We start from the raw sequence: 13,786 nt of genomic DNA, 5'->3' as shown, positions 1-13,786 counted from the left end.
CTCACTCAATTAAAACAAATTAAGTTTTTGTAAAGCTAAACATATTCCAAGTTGTTAAATGAGTTAGTGGTTACTCAAGTTTGAAACTTAAGCAAACTTATATTGTACACAGTTAAATCATAAACGTTGGATTCAATAACTCCTCCACTTTCACACAAGAAAGCATTTTTGACCTACGAAAATTTGTTTAAAATGTTTTAATATGTAATTTCATACATTCATACATAAGACAATCAACTAAAAAAATTACAATCTAGTTATGTTGTGACAAAATATAAGAAATTAAAGCCCTATTTTTTGTTTAACCTTTATCAGATCTGTGCCCTCTATTGTTAGTCTGCAAACTTAGCCTTTTAAAATCAAGTCTTTCCTGAACTTTATGCTAAGGGAGTTCAGTGAGACTAAACAGAGGTGATGGGTGAACAGGTCATGCTTGAAAGGCAGAGTTTTGGGAGAGTAGAAACTCAATGGAAGATAGTCAGAAGAGCATTAAAACAGGCGAGTCCCAAGGTAACAAAGATCTGAAATGAGGGCTTCCAGTCAAACATGTGACTAGACATGTCACAGAGATGGTGGTAGGTCAGGGATGGCATAGATACATAGCTGGACATTCCAACTGAGTCCAAGAAGAAGCCAAGAGTGCAAACAGTCAGATTCATTCATTTAGTCAGTTATGTCTTAAACGCTGCTCAATGAGAGGGATGAAATCAATGGCTCAGGAATGGAGTTAGCAATGAGACCTGTACCCAAGGGCTTTTGATGTTCCAATATTTGGTTGGAGGAAACACCTATTCAGCCAGTACTGGAGGTTGAAAATACAATATGCAATGAGCGAATGCAGAGGAGTCAAGAGAGGTGGTGGGGATGGCAAAGTAAGATGTCATAAATGCTCTTGAAGGGCATGCTAGGTCAGTTGAAGTGTCATCTGAATTTAAAGGCGACTCCTTAAATTTCAAACCCTCACATTGAGGGTAACAGCCCTTGAAATAGCAAGAACAGGGCATGTTTGAACTCAGTAATTCAAACTGCTCTGCTGAGATTTTCCCAGTGAGAATCTTCGAGGAGAAAGTGAGGTCTGCAGATGCTGGAGATCAGAGCTGAAAATGTGTTGCTGGAAAAGCGCAGCAGGTCAGGCAGCATCCAAGGAAGCATTCCTGATGAAGGGCTTATGCCCGAAATGTCGAATTTCCTGTTCCTTGGATGCTGCCTGACCTGCTGTGCTTTTCCAGCAACACATTTTCACCAGTGAGAATCTTGCCTGTCCCATTTCCCCACCTGTCAGTCAAAATAATATTGTTCAGTAATTGAGTAGGGGTTCCAGATGTGAACATCCAAACCAATTTTAAAATTTCTCCAGAGATGATACAGCTTAGTGAAAAATCTGACTGTGGGTGTATGAATGGGCTATCAAGTAATACATTGACAGTTCCATATTTTCTCACATTTTTCATGCGGAGGTAATTAACTGAATTAAATCCCCAACAAAAATCAAATAAGCCTTCATTATTATAGTTGTTATTTAATTTTCCAAGTTATTCATTGGCACAAAATGTACTTGTTTTAATATCCATAAATCAAAAGTTCAAACTGACGCCTACACACAATTTTTTTTAAAAAGTCTATTCATTTCTTGGACACTGCTTGTTGCCCCAGTTTTCTGCTTCTACCCACCTACCAATGCATTAAATTTCCATAACGTTCAGATAGGAGGTAGTTCTGAGATATTGGAATGAGGCCTGAGAAACCAAAACTGAAAAAAAAAGGCCATGTGATGTGCACCTTGTATTCCAGGTTTAAAATTCAGAGCAGAGCAATCTACAATTAATAGATGCGTACAAATATTCAGCTACTTGCAAATTAATAAATCTGTTTCTTTTAACCCTTCAATTTTCTCTCCTTCAAAACCTGTATCAACCATGCTCAGGAAAAGCATTCCAAATGCTAATCATTGTGACAAGGAAAATGGTTTTCGTCACGAAACTTCATCCAACTATGCCACTAAATTTTTCCTTCAAAACACTTCATATCTTCAAAGAAACAAAAAGGCTGCCGAGACACAAAGAGGAATGAATCTTTATACGGGGTGAGGCGGGGTGGGGAACTGGGAAACTCTCAAAATGCATAGGAGATTGGAGAAGTAATAAATCTCCTAGCCCTTCCAATCTGGGTTATCATTCAGTGTAGTCACTGATGGATATATGGAACTGTGGCGAAGAGAGATCAAAAACAAAACTCTACTGATCTGTCTCAAGTATATTTAGGAACTGAAATGCCCCAGCCCTCTGGAATACGAGAATTCAGAGACCCACAACTCCTAGAATAAAGTCCTAAAATTGCTGATAGTCATAGCCATAGTCATAGAGATGTACAGCATGGAAACAGACCCTTTGGTCCAACCTGTCCATGCCGACCAGATATCCCAACCCAATCTAGTCCCACCTGCCAGCACCTGGCCCATATCCCTCCAAACCCTTCCTATTCATATACCCATCCAGATGCCTTTTAAATGTTGCAATTGTACCAGCCTCCACCACTTTATCTGGCAGCTCATTTCATACACGAAACACCTTCTGCGTGAAAAAGTTGCCCCTTAGGTCTCTTTTAGATCTTTTCCCTCTCACCTAAACCTATGCCCTCTAGTTCTGGACTCCCCGACCCCATGGAAAAGACTTTGCCTACTTACGCGATCCATGCCCCTCAATTTTGTAAACCTCTATTAGGTCACCCCTCAGCCTCCGACGCTCCAGGGAAAACAGCCCCAGCCTGTTCAGCCTCTCCCTATAGCTCAAATCCTCCAACCCTGGCAACATCCTTGTAAATCTTTTCTGAACCCTTTCAAGTTTCACAACATCTTTCCGATAGGAAAGAGACCAGAATTGTACGCAATATTCCAACAGTGGCCTAACCAATGTCTGTACAGACGCAACATGACCACCCAACTCCTGTACTCAATACTCTGACCAATAAAGGGAAGCATGCTAAACGCCTCCTTCACTATTCTATCTATCAGCGACTCCACTTTCAAGGAGATATGAACCTGCACTCCAAGGTCTCATTGTTCAGCATCACTCCCTAGGACCTTACCATTAAGTGTAAAAGTCCAGTTAAGATTTGCTTTCCCAAAATGCAGCACCTCGCATTCATCTGAATTAAACTCCATCTGCCACTTCTCTGCCCATTTCCCCAATCTGGTCAAGATCCAGTTTTAATCGGAGGTAACCCTCTTCGCTGTCCACTACACCTCCAATTTTGGTGTCATCTGCAAACTTACTAACTGGACCTCTTATGCTTGCATCCAAATCATTTATCTAAATGACAAAAAGTAGAGGACCCAGCACCGATCCTTGTGGCACTCCACTGGTTACAGGCCTCCAGTCTGAAAAACAACCCTCCACCACCACCCTCTGGTCTTCTACCTTTGAGCCAGTTCTGTATGAAATGGCTAGTTCTCCCTGTATTCCATGAGATCTAATCAGTCTCCCATGGGGAACCTTGTCGAATGCCTTACTGAAGTCCATAATCGATCACATCTACTGCTCTACCCTCAATCATCTTTGTTACTTCTTCAAAAAAAAACTCAATCAAGTTTGTGAGACACAATTTTCCACGCACAAAGCCATGTTGACTATCCCTAATCAGTCCTTGCCTTTCCAAATACATGTACATCCTGTCCCTCAGGATTCCCTCCAACAACTTGACCACCACCGAGGTCAGGCTCACTGGTCTATAGTTCCCTGGTTTGTCTTTACTGCCCTCCTTAAACAGTGCCACCACATTTGCCAACCTCCAGTCTTCCAGCACCTCACCTGTGACTATTGACTATCTCAGCAAGAGGCCCAGCAATCACTTCTCTGGCTTCCCACAGAGTTCTTGGGTATACCTGATCCGGTCTTGGGGATTTATCCACCTTTACCCATTTCAAGACATCCAGCACTTCCTCCTCTGTAATCTGGACATTTTGCAAGATGTCACCATTTATTTCCCTACAGTCTATATCTTCCATATCCTGATCCCTTATTCAGAGATTATTTCTGGATTTACCAACAAGGGAAAGGAATCCCCTTAAGCCCATCAACATTTCCCAAGTTATATTTTAAAGTATCATGCTAATATTAATTATCTTGCCTCTTGATTTAAATCAGGGGCTTAGTTATGGGCACAAATCACCAACTAACAACAAGACACATTTGAGTTTGTAGTAATTTGGCTCTCAGCCATTTAGCTGCCATTTCTCACTGACAGTGAAATAGCAATCACCAGCAGGTGGTCAAGACACAGCACATACCAAATCACAGAATGCATTCAGGATAGCTGCTTGGCTGAAGAATGCTTATGCATTGGAGCACATATATGCCACAAATAGTTGATCACAATAATTCCAGGAACTGCTTGTCCAAAGATAGTTTTCGTTTGCAGATCCTGCTGGAAGAGATATGACCATTTTTCACCGGTTCTAAACATTAAAAGTTCAGGTCATTCTATAAATTTCTGGCAATATTTTTTAAAAATGCTTTTGCTAAATTACTGAGTCACTCATTCCACTTAACCATTTAAATAAGGTATTTATTCACTTCTTAAATTTCTGCTACAAGTTGTCGTTGGATTAGATGTTAAATTATGTTTGGTTAATGCTAAGTAGGTCCAGCAGTGCACCTGTCATGTTGTGTATAGTTAAAATGCCCTAGTCGGAGCCTTAGCACAGAAGTCATCATTTGGTCAACTCAGTTTCTGTACAGTGATTCAAATCAGACACTATCCCCTTCTCTATTCCTGCAGCTCTGAAAGTTCATGTCCTTTAAACGTTCCTTTAATTTTCCTTTGAAATCAGTGACCATCTTCACATCCACCACCCTCTCGGGAAACAAACTCAGATGTTAACCACTGCTGGGCAATGGGAACGTAACAACAATCTGCTGAACCACAAGAAAGTTTGTGATTTCTGATGAACCAAAGTTTGTCCATGTACCAAAGGAGTTCAAAATAGAAAATGTCAAACTTCAGGTTTCTTAAAATACAGTTGTTCATTTGCATTTTGACTACCTGGCAGCAAATTCTAACATAAAAGACAGTTTCTAGATTAAGTACAAAAACCAAGTTCAATGTTATGCCAAACAAAATGCAATGATTCAATTGTCATAAATGGCTAGGCTAAGGCAAAGGCAATAAAAAAAATGCAAAAAAAAGTGTGAAAATATTTATCTTTTCTATGATTTCATTATCTTGAATATAGAAACCTAGGAATTAGGAGTAGGCAATTTAGTCCTTCAAGCCTGCACTACCACTCATTGTGATCATGGCTGATCCTCTATCTCAATACCATTATCCCCTTATCTCAAGGCCTTTTAAATTGAAAAATCTTATTCTTGAATATATTCAGTAACTTGGCCTCCACATCCTTCTGCGGTAGAGAATTCCCCAGGTTCACTACCTTTTGAGTGAAGAAATTGTTCCTCATCTCAGTTCTACTCCATATCCTGAAACTGTGTCCCTAGTCCTAGGCTCTCCAACCACAGCAAACGTCCTCCCTGCATCTCCTACATCCAGCCCAATTAGAATTTTAAACGTTTCATTCTTCTAAACTCTGAATACAGGTCCATGTGAAATGCCAGGATATCTGATCAGCTCTACAATGTAGAGCAAAGCTACATTCTATCCATACTCTTCAGGTTTTATTTTACTTGCAAATTGTGCAACCACCATTTTCCCTGCAAACAGCCACAAAATCAGTTAGAAAGTTAGCTTTACTTAGGAGAGCCTGGATTGAAGGGAGAGACTATACTTTTAAAAAAAAGCTTTGTAATGAGATTGGTTCTTGGCTAATTCAGTGGTAGTTCCTCCACTAAAAAATGTAGTTTATCACAGAGAATGATAACCTGAATAGATAGTTCAGGTGTGCCAGAATTAAAAAAAAAGACTAATATAGCATGATTTATAAATGATTAAAGATTCTTAGATGTATTTCACTAACAAGACACACATTAAAGCAAAGCTAAAGATGCTGGAAATGTTCTGCAGGGCTGTAAAGCATGAGACTGTTTAAGGTCAATGATCCACTATCAAAACCATCATTAACTGGAAATTGAGTTTTCTCAGAGACGACATTTTGTCAAAGATTTTTGTTTGTCAAAAATTTTTGTATTGCAATTACCATAATAATTTGTAAGACTATCAATTTAAGTGGAAAACCAATATTTACATGGCATGAGAGAGAATAATGGTTGGTAGCGGTGTTGCCATAGAGAAAGTTCCCAATTAATAGTTGGTTGACTGTTTGCCACCAACCTTAGTTTAACCTTCAAAAGAGATGAAGCGAATGATTGATCAAGACACTGCCCTGAGAAAAATGATCCAGTGAATCAGTGTCACTTATTTTGCTGACTTGAGAGTCAATGGTTCTCAGGGCAATACCATCGTCAACCAACCTGTCTGGTTTGAAATTTAAAGCAAATGTGGCAGTTAACAGACAACGAACTATAATTTGGTGTACTCTCCATGGCAACACTTTACGAATCAGCACTCTCATACAAAAATTGTTATTTTCCTTTAAATTAGTCAATTATCCTGATAAGCGTAAGGAGGGAAGCTTTGGCAATGCATCTTTTTCGGTAAGATTAAAGTTCTGCAATATCCAACTACTCTCTATAACCAGAAATACTAAATCAAAAAACGTTTTTCTACCAATGCCACCAAATCTGCTGAATATTTCCAGCATCTCTTGAAAATCTAGAGGTCTACATTTCAGAAATACAATGCAACGATAAAACCAAAACACTGAAATATTTTATACATGATGCTCCTTCATAAAGTCGATCATAAACTCTGCGAGTTTTTGAGCTTCTTCCACTGTCACAGCATTATAGAGGGAAGCACGAATTCCACCAACAGACCTAGTACAACAGATCATATGGAATTAGTGCTATTTATACAAACATTCAATAAACATCAGATCCCACCTTTGAAAGAGACCCATTTACACATTTGCATATTCCTTAGTTATTAAGTGGAATTCCCAAAGACTTATAAAAGATTTCCCAAAGAAGTATCAGAATCACAGTTCCACTAAGTTATATAATTTGTGCTGAGAGATTTACCTGTGGCCTTTTAATGATATCATATTGCGTTTAGCAGCTTTGTCAAGAAATTCAGTTTCAAGAATACTGTCCCCATTAGCATTTCCAATGCGGAATGGAATATTCATTCTACTTCTGTAGATTGAAGCAGGTAGACTCCTAAGAAGAAAAAATATGTTGAGCAGAGTTCAGAATGATACCCCTCAATGTCAAGGTATCACTTATGAGAGCATGGCATCAAGGAATCTTTGCAAATTGAAGTCAATGGCAGGGATGGGGGAAATAAAGTGACATGGAGAAGACTGGCTGGAGACATAAAAGGAAAATGTTGTCAGCGACCGATTGAGCTTAACCTCAGGATATTACAACAGAAAGTCCTTAGGGCAGAATCTGAGAATCAACCATGATCAGCTCCAATGGCCAGCATCAAAGAACCAAATGGCCTACTCCAGTTAAAGTCCTATGCCCTTCCCTCCATTATATTAAAAAAGTGTCAGAAGTGGAAAGTTTGCACAATGTCCAGGACCATTCATAACTCCTCTCATATTAAACCATTTGTGTTCCTTTGGAGCAAGATTGGGGACATTATGAAAAGTTATCAGGGACAAGTGGAAATGTTCTTTACTGAAGGACAGAGTAAGTTCGAACAGCCAAGTGGCTTACTCCTCCACTGAATTCATATGTTCAGATTCGCACTCAGTGAAGGAGGGTTTGAGTTTGACAACAATTGGAGGCCTCCTTAAACTGGTGTTAACTCAGCAGTTCATCTATAGTATTTCCTGTGTAGCTTGAAACCTCATCCAACTTTTACATGAGTAAGGAGGTGTCTGCACATGTAAACCAAACTCTATATGACTTTAATTCTTATGGAAACAGAGGTAAAGTCTGGTCAAAAATTTCAGATGCCACTGTTCTCAATTATCAATGCAGTTTATCAAAAATAAGGCGATTTTTCAGAACAAATGAAAACTAACATTCAGATGAAAGCCATAAACGTGGGAGGTGCTGGTGTTGGACAAAGTTAAACATCTCAACACCAGATCATAGTCCAACAGATTTATTTGAAAGTACAAGCTTTCGGGGCGCTGCTGGTTTGTCAGGTAGCTAGTGGGACAGGATCATAGGGCACAGAATTTATAGTAAAAAGATCAAAGTATCATACAACTAATGAGATGTATTGAACAAACCTAGATTGCTATTAAGTCTTTAATCACTTAGAATGGAGTGCTGTGTTCCTTGACTATCAATGAATCCACCCTCAACTCTTACAGTTCAGTGAGCAGAAAGACTGGATCAGTTATACTAATACAGTATACCTACAAAGTAGGTCAGATTCCTGTACAGAGTACTTCTGGCTCATGAAGACCCATCTGCTATCTACAAGGCATAAATCAGAAGCGTGATACCTGGATCAATACACTTAAAATCTTAAACCCACCAGGGCAAAACAACATCTTGAACAGTATCCTATACATCTCAAGCAAATCACTCCTCCATCTTTGGTGCACAGTGGCATTATTGTGCATCACACTGATGACACTCTCCAGCAACTGACAAATGGTTTTTCAACAGCACTTTCCAACCCAGAACCACTACCATCTAGAAGGACAAGGGAAGCAGACAAAAATGAGAGGGTGTGGGGACAGGCCAATATCACTGCAGCCATCCATGCCTTCCAGCTTTCCTTTCCATTCTTCCAAAAAAAAAATTCAAGTCTGCAAGTTCCTGCGGTTAGAATGCGGGGACTCGATAAGTTGCAGGGGCAGTGGCTCCAATTCGCTCTACTCTCCGATTGATTTACTGTCATGTGTACCAAAGTACGGTGAAAAGCTTTCTTTAAGAGTAGTGCAGGCGGATCATAGTAAGGGAAGTACAGATCAAAAAGGTTGTAAAAAGAAAACTTGAGGCATACAAATTATATTGCACAGGGCGTTCGCTAGGCACGATCAACATTAGCAAGATCAGCATTATTTGAGGTTAGAGAGTTCATTCATCAGTTTAATAACAGCCAGGAAAAGGCTAATCCTGAACTTGCTGATGCATGTACTCAGGCATCAGTATCTCCAGCCTGATAGAAGAGGGGGGGAGGAGGGATCTTTGATGATGTTGACAGCCTTTCCGTGGCAACAAGCCAGGTAAATGGAGTCCATGCACAGAAGGCCAACTTCTGTGATGGTCTGGGCTGTGCACACAACCTTCTGTAGGTTCTTACTGTCCTGGGCAGAGAAGTTGCCATAACAGGCCATTATACACCCAGACATTATGCCTTCAATCGTACGTCTGTAGAAGTTGATGAGGGTCCTTATGGACATGCCAAATTTCCGGGGCCGCCCAAGGTATAAGAGGCATTACCGTGCCTTCTTGATGCTCGCATTTATGTGGGAAGTCCAGGACAGGCTGTCAGTTGTTATCACTCTGAGGAACGTGACACTCTCCATCCTCTCAACCTCAGCTCCGTTAATGTAAATGGGGGCGTGTTCTCCTTTTTTTCTGAAGTCAATAATCAGTCCTTTAGTTTTGCTGACATTCAGAGAGGTGCTGTTCTCACTGCACCACATCACCAAGCCCTCTAGTTCTCTTCAGTGTTTTGACTCAACATTGCTAGAGATCCGTCCTACTACGATGGTGTCATCAGTGAAGTTGTAGATGGCATTTGGCAACACAATCGTGGGTGTACAGTATAGGGCTGAGGATGCATTCTTGGGGGAGGAGGAGTGGGGCTCTGGTGTTGAGTGTTATTGAGGAGGACGTACTGTTATCTATTTTCATCTGATTGAAATCTGAGTCAGAAGGCTGAAAATCCAGTTGCAGAGGGTGATGCTGAGACCAAGTTCTCCGTTTTGAGATCAGCTTGGAGGGGATAATGGTGCTGCAGACGGAGCTATAATTAATGACCAGGAGTCTGACGTAGATGTCCTCATTATCCAGATGTTCCAGGGATGAGTGCAGGGCAAGGGATATGATGACTGCTGTAGACCAATTACAGCAATAGGCAAATTGTAGGCAGTCGAGGCAGGCTGGGAGACTGGAGGTGATGTGGGTCATGACCAGCCTCTCAAACCACCTCATGATTATTGGAGGTGCGAGCCACTGGGCGGTAGTCATTAAGGCACTTTTCACATGCTTTCTTGGGTACTGGAGGGACAGTTCTGGCTTATTGTCATCTTACGCTAACCCACAAAAAAAACTCACTTGCTACCAAACCTCATGCTATTTCCAGGACTAAGTTTAGTTTAAACATGGCAATTTAAAATGTTCAGAAGTTTAGTATAGTACAAAAGAAAACTTACACATAGAATCCATTGGATCCATCAATTACATTGTAAATCAGCTTTGACTTAGCAATACTGTTTTGTTCCATCACTTGAGCACCACCACATTTTTTAATCCATTGCAAGACCAAACCCATAATGTAAATGCTGAAAGAAAAACAAATCTGAGTTACTACATTGTACACATTTTGCAGACAGGGCAAGATGCCAGAGCAAACAAGACTAAAGATATTTTGAGCTTCAGTAGATTAAAAACTAGCTGGTTCATTTACATTGAAAGTTTCCATCACCCTTTCGGCAGGACATAAGGTTAGACTCCATTGTGAGATGCACAAGCATATACATGCACATACTTGAAACGTCAAAGTTCCAACACAATATAAAAAACTAAAAATCACACAACACCAGGTTATAGTGCAACAGGTTTAACTGGAAGCACACTAGCTTTTGGAGCGACACTCCTTCATCAGGTGATTGATGAAGGAGCGTCGCTCCGAAAGCTAGTGTGCTTCCAATTAAATCTGTTGGACTATAACCTGGTGTTGTGAGATTTTTAACTTTGTACACTCCAGTCCAACACCGGCATCTCCAAAATCAATATAAAACTAGTCACCATAAATAAACAAACAGATAAATAAATAAATAAACACACACACATATATATATATATATATATATATAAAATGCATGAATATGCTGGATTTTTTTAAAGCTAGAATTACAAGTGCCAACTTTATGCAGGAATACAAGTACAAAAAGATATTAATAGTAACAGCCATAAAATTTCAGAGACTTCATACCAGCTCTATTTTACTTCATGTCACTTATTTTCAGTGCTATTAGCATAGTTCATTGTGAGCAGTAAGGAAACATGCCAAAACATGCTCAGGTTTTGCTATGGAGAGCATCGATGTGAGAATCATCAAGACATGCAAGAATAAGTATAGAAGTTATTTTAAAGTTGTTGAATATGGGAGCTGGGGGAAACCAAGCAGATGGTGACTCAAAACCGACAAAGGTTGAAGCATCGAGAAATAAACAAAAGGAAAACTGGACACTGGGTGCAAAGTAAACTGGTTCAGTTCAAATCAGATATAGGGAAAAAACAAATTTTTAGAAAAAGAAAATAAAGATCTGGTTGAGGCAAACCTCGAGACTATTAATATCTGAAGATTTGACATCAAGAGTCTTTTTCCAGTTTATTGACAGTAATTGAAACATTTAGGGCATTTAAAAAGAGTTGAAGTGACAAGAGTTAACATAGCGTCATAAGGATATACTGCATAGAAACAGACCCTTTGGTCCAACTCGTCCATGCCGACCTGAGGACATTAGAAAGCCACAAAAGTATAAGTTCCAATTTTACTTCTTTATCATGACATATTGGGAACTCAAGGGTTAAACATTCCACTGCTAAAAGGACTCACTGCAGTATCGATTGCAAACCTGTCCTCTTACAGAATGAGACGGGACAGCACAGCGGGCTGGGGGGAGGTAGCTGACTCCCGGAGAACAGAATCCTCACACATGGATTTCACTTGCAGCCTCAGACAAAAAAGGTGTTTGTCTTCCCTGGTCAAGACAGATGGCCTTGGCCATAACCTTATTAATGGCCTCCGGATCCCATTATCATGCTTCCCCTACCTTTTAACATGGGCATGTGTATCCAACCATGAGAACAAAGTCCTTCAGTCTAAAATCTCTATCTATAAATATATGGTTATGAAGAATATGATAGCCTGTCCCTGTAAACCATTGGCTAGTTATCACAGGAAATCGGCAATCATCGGGCATTGTAAAATTGTAATTATCAGACTTAAACAATGTAACAGCAATCAATTATGTGACTTGTCAACCTCTGTACAATAAAATTCCTATAAAATATTCTGCATGTGTGTGTGGAGCAGGGATTCATTGAGAAATGCCACCACAAGCAGGCCACATGACTCCTTTGGGGTCACTGAGAATCTCTCACCAGCTGTCCAATAATAACGCATCTACAGTTGTACTGAAACTCGTGTTGTCTGGATTTGTGGAAAAACTACTTCAGCAGACCAGATATCCTAAATTAACCTTCTTCCATTTGCCAGCAAGTGGCCCATATCACTATAAAATCCTTCCTATTCATATACCCATCCAGGTACTTTTTAAATATTGTACCAGCCTCTACCATTTCCTCTGGCAGCTCATTCCATATGCACACCATCCTCTGAGTGTAAAAGTTGCCCTTTCAGTCCCATTTAAATCTTTCTCTTCTCACCCTAAACTTATGCCCTCTAGTTCTAGACTCTCCCATCCCAGGGAAGAGACATTGTCTATTTATCCTATCCATGCCCTTCATCATTTTATAAACCTTTATGAGGTCACCCTTCAGCCTCTGATGCTCCTGGGCAAACAGCCCCAGCCTATTCAGCCTCTCCCTATAGCTCAAACCCTCCAATCGTGGCAACATCCTTGTAAATCTTTTCTGAACCCTTTCAAGGTTCACATGTGTTTGAGCGTTTAGTTTGTATTCACTGTGCAACTGTAACAAGTCCAAATTCAACACATTATGAACAAATATTGATGCAGACACTGGAATGTTAATAAGCAGGATTTAGCAACTCAGCCTATCTTTTCTGGGTGCTGGCACCTAGCCAAACATTTATAGCTGCCCCGACTTGTTTTACCATCTACACACAATACAGACCCACTAAAGACTTGAAAGCTTGGAAAAAGCTCTAATAGAAACGATGATCTCTGAAAACGAAACTGCAACTTGGAACAGCTTTTTTAACGCAAAAAAAACTATTAAACTAAATACCTGCGCTTAACAATTTAGACATGCAAGATAAAATATAAACCACTTACCTATAGGTTGAAGGAGTATTGTAAAGAGAATTGCTGCTCTCTTGTACTTTATAGTCAAACACTATTGGACATTCCTTCAATGCAAATCCCAGAAGATCCTCTCTGATTATTACCACAGTCACTCCCGCACAACCAATGTTCTTCTGAGCACCAGCGAAAATCAAACCAAACTGTTGAATAACAGCATGCAAAATTCTATTAATTTTGATGGACTGCAAGCTTGGAAATTTGGATGCAAACAAAAGCTTAGAGAACTCCTTTCCTAATGACACAGTGGGTATATCGACCACCACACCACCCTCTCCCAATCAGCACAACAACTCAAGGCAGTAGCTCAACAAGCCTAAAGGCAATTAGGGAACGTCAATAAAAGTTGGCCTCGCCAATAATATCCTACTTCCCCTTGAACAAATATAAAAGTTAAGTAGTTCATTAAAAATTTCAGCAAATTGGATTCAGCTACCAGGTATTCTGACTGAATCCAAGCATAGGTTCCAAAAGATCCAAAAGATGCAAGGGATAAGTATTCCAAGCCAAAGAAAAGAAATATTGCATTTATATATATTGATGTAAACATTGTTATATCAAAAGCAA

General features: G+C 39.9%; 1 protein-coding gene across 1 annotated transcript in view; it reads right to left on the bottom strand.

Annotated features, from left to right (window-relative positions):
• Nucleotides 1-267: 267 nt before the first annotated feature.
• The window catches only part of psat1 (phosphoserine aminotransferase 1), a 50,356-nt gene continuing 36,837 nt past the window's right edge, over nucleotides 268-13,786 (bottom strand). Inside the window, exons 6-9 of the mRNA XM_060838049.1 lie at nucleotides 13,193-13,362; nucleotides 10,361-10,489; nucleotides 7,092-7,229; nucleotides 268-6,887 (exon numbers count right to left, since the gene is read on the bottom strand). Coding sequence (XP_060694032.1) covers nucleotides 6,782-6,887; nucleotides 7,092-7,229; nucleotides 10,361-10,489; nucleotides 13,193-13,362 — 543 coding nt within the window. The 3' untranslated portion in view covers nucleotides 268-6,781. The remainder of the gene's footprint in view (nucleotides 6,888-7,091; nucleotides 7,230-10,360; nucleotides 10,490-13,192; nucleotides 13,363-13,786) is intronic.

Source organism: Hemiscyllium ocellatum, chromosome 2 (assembly GCF_020745735.1).
Source record: "Hemiscyllium ocellatum isolate sHemOce1 chromosome 2, sHemOce1.pat.X.cur, whole genome shotgun sequence".
Taxonomy (NCBI): Eukaryota; Metazoa; Chordata; class Chondrichthyes; order Orectolobiformes; family Hemiscylliidae; genus Hemiscyllium; species Hemiscyllium ocellatum.
The sequence above is the reverse complement of the archived record's forward strand: the minus strand, read 5'-3'. Positions and strand labels throughout refer to the sequence as shown.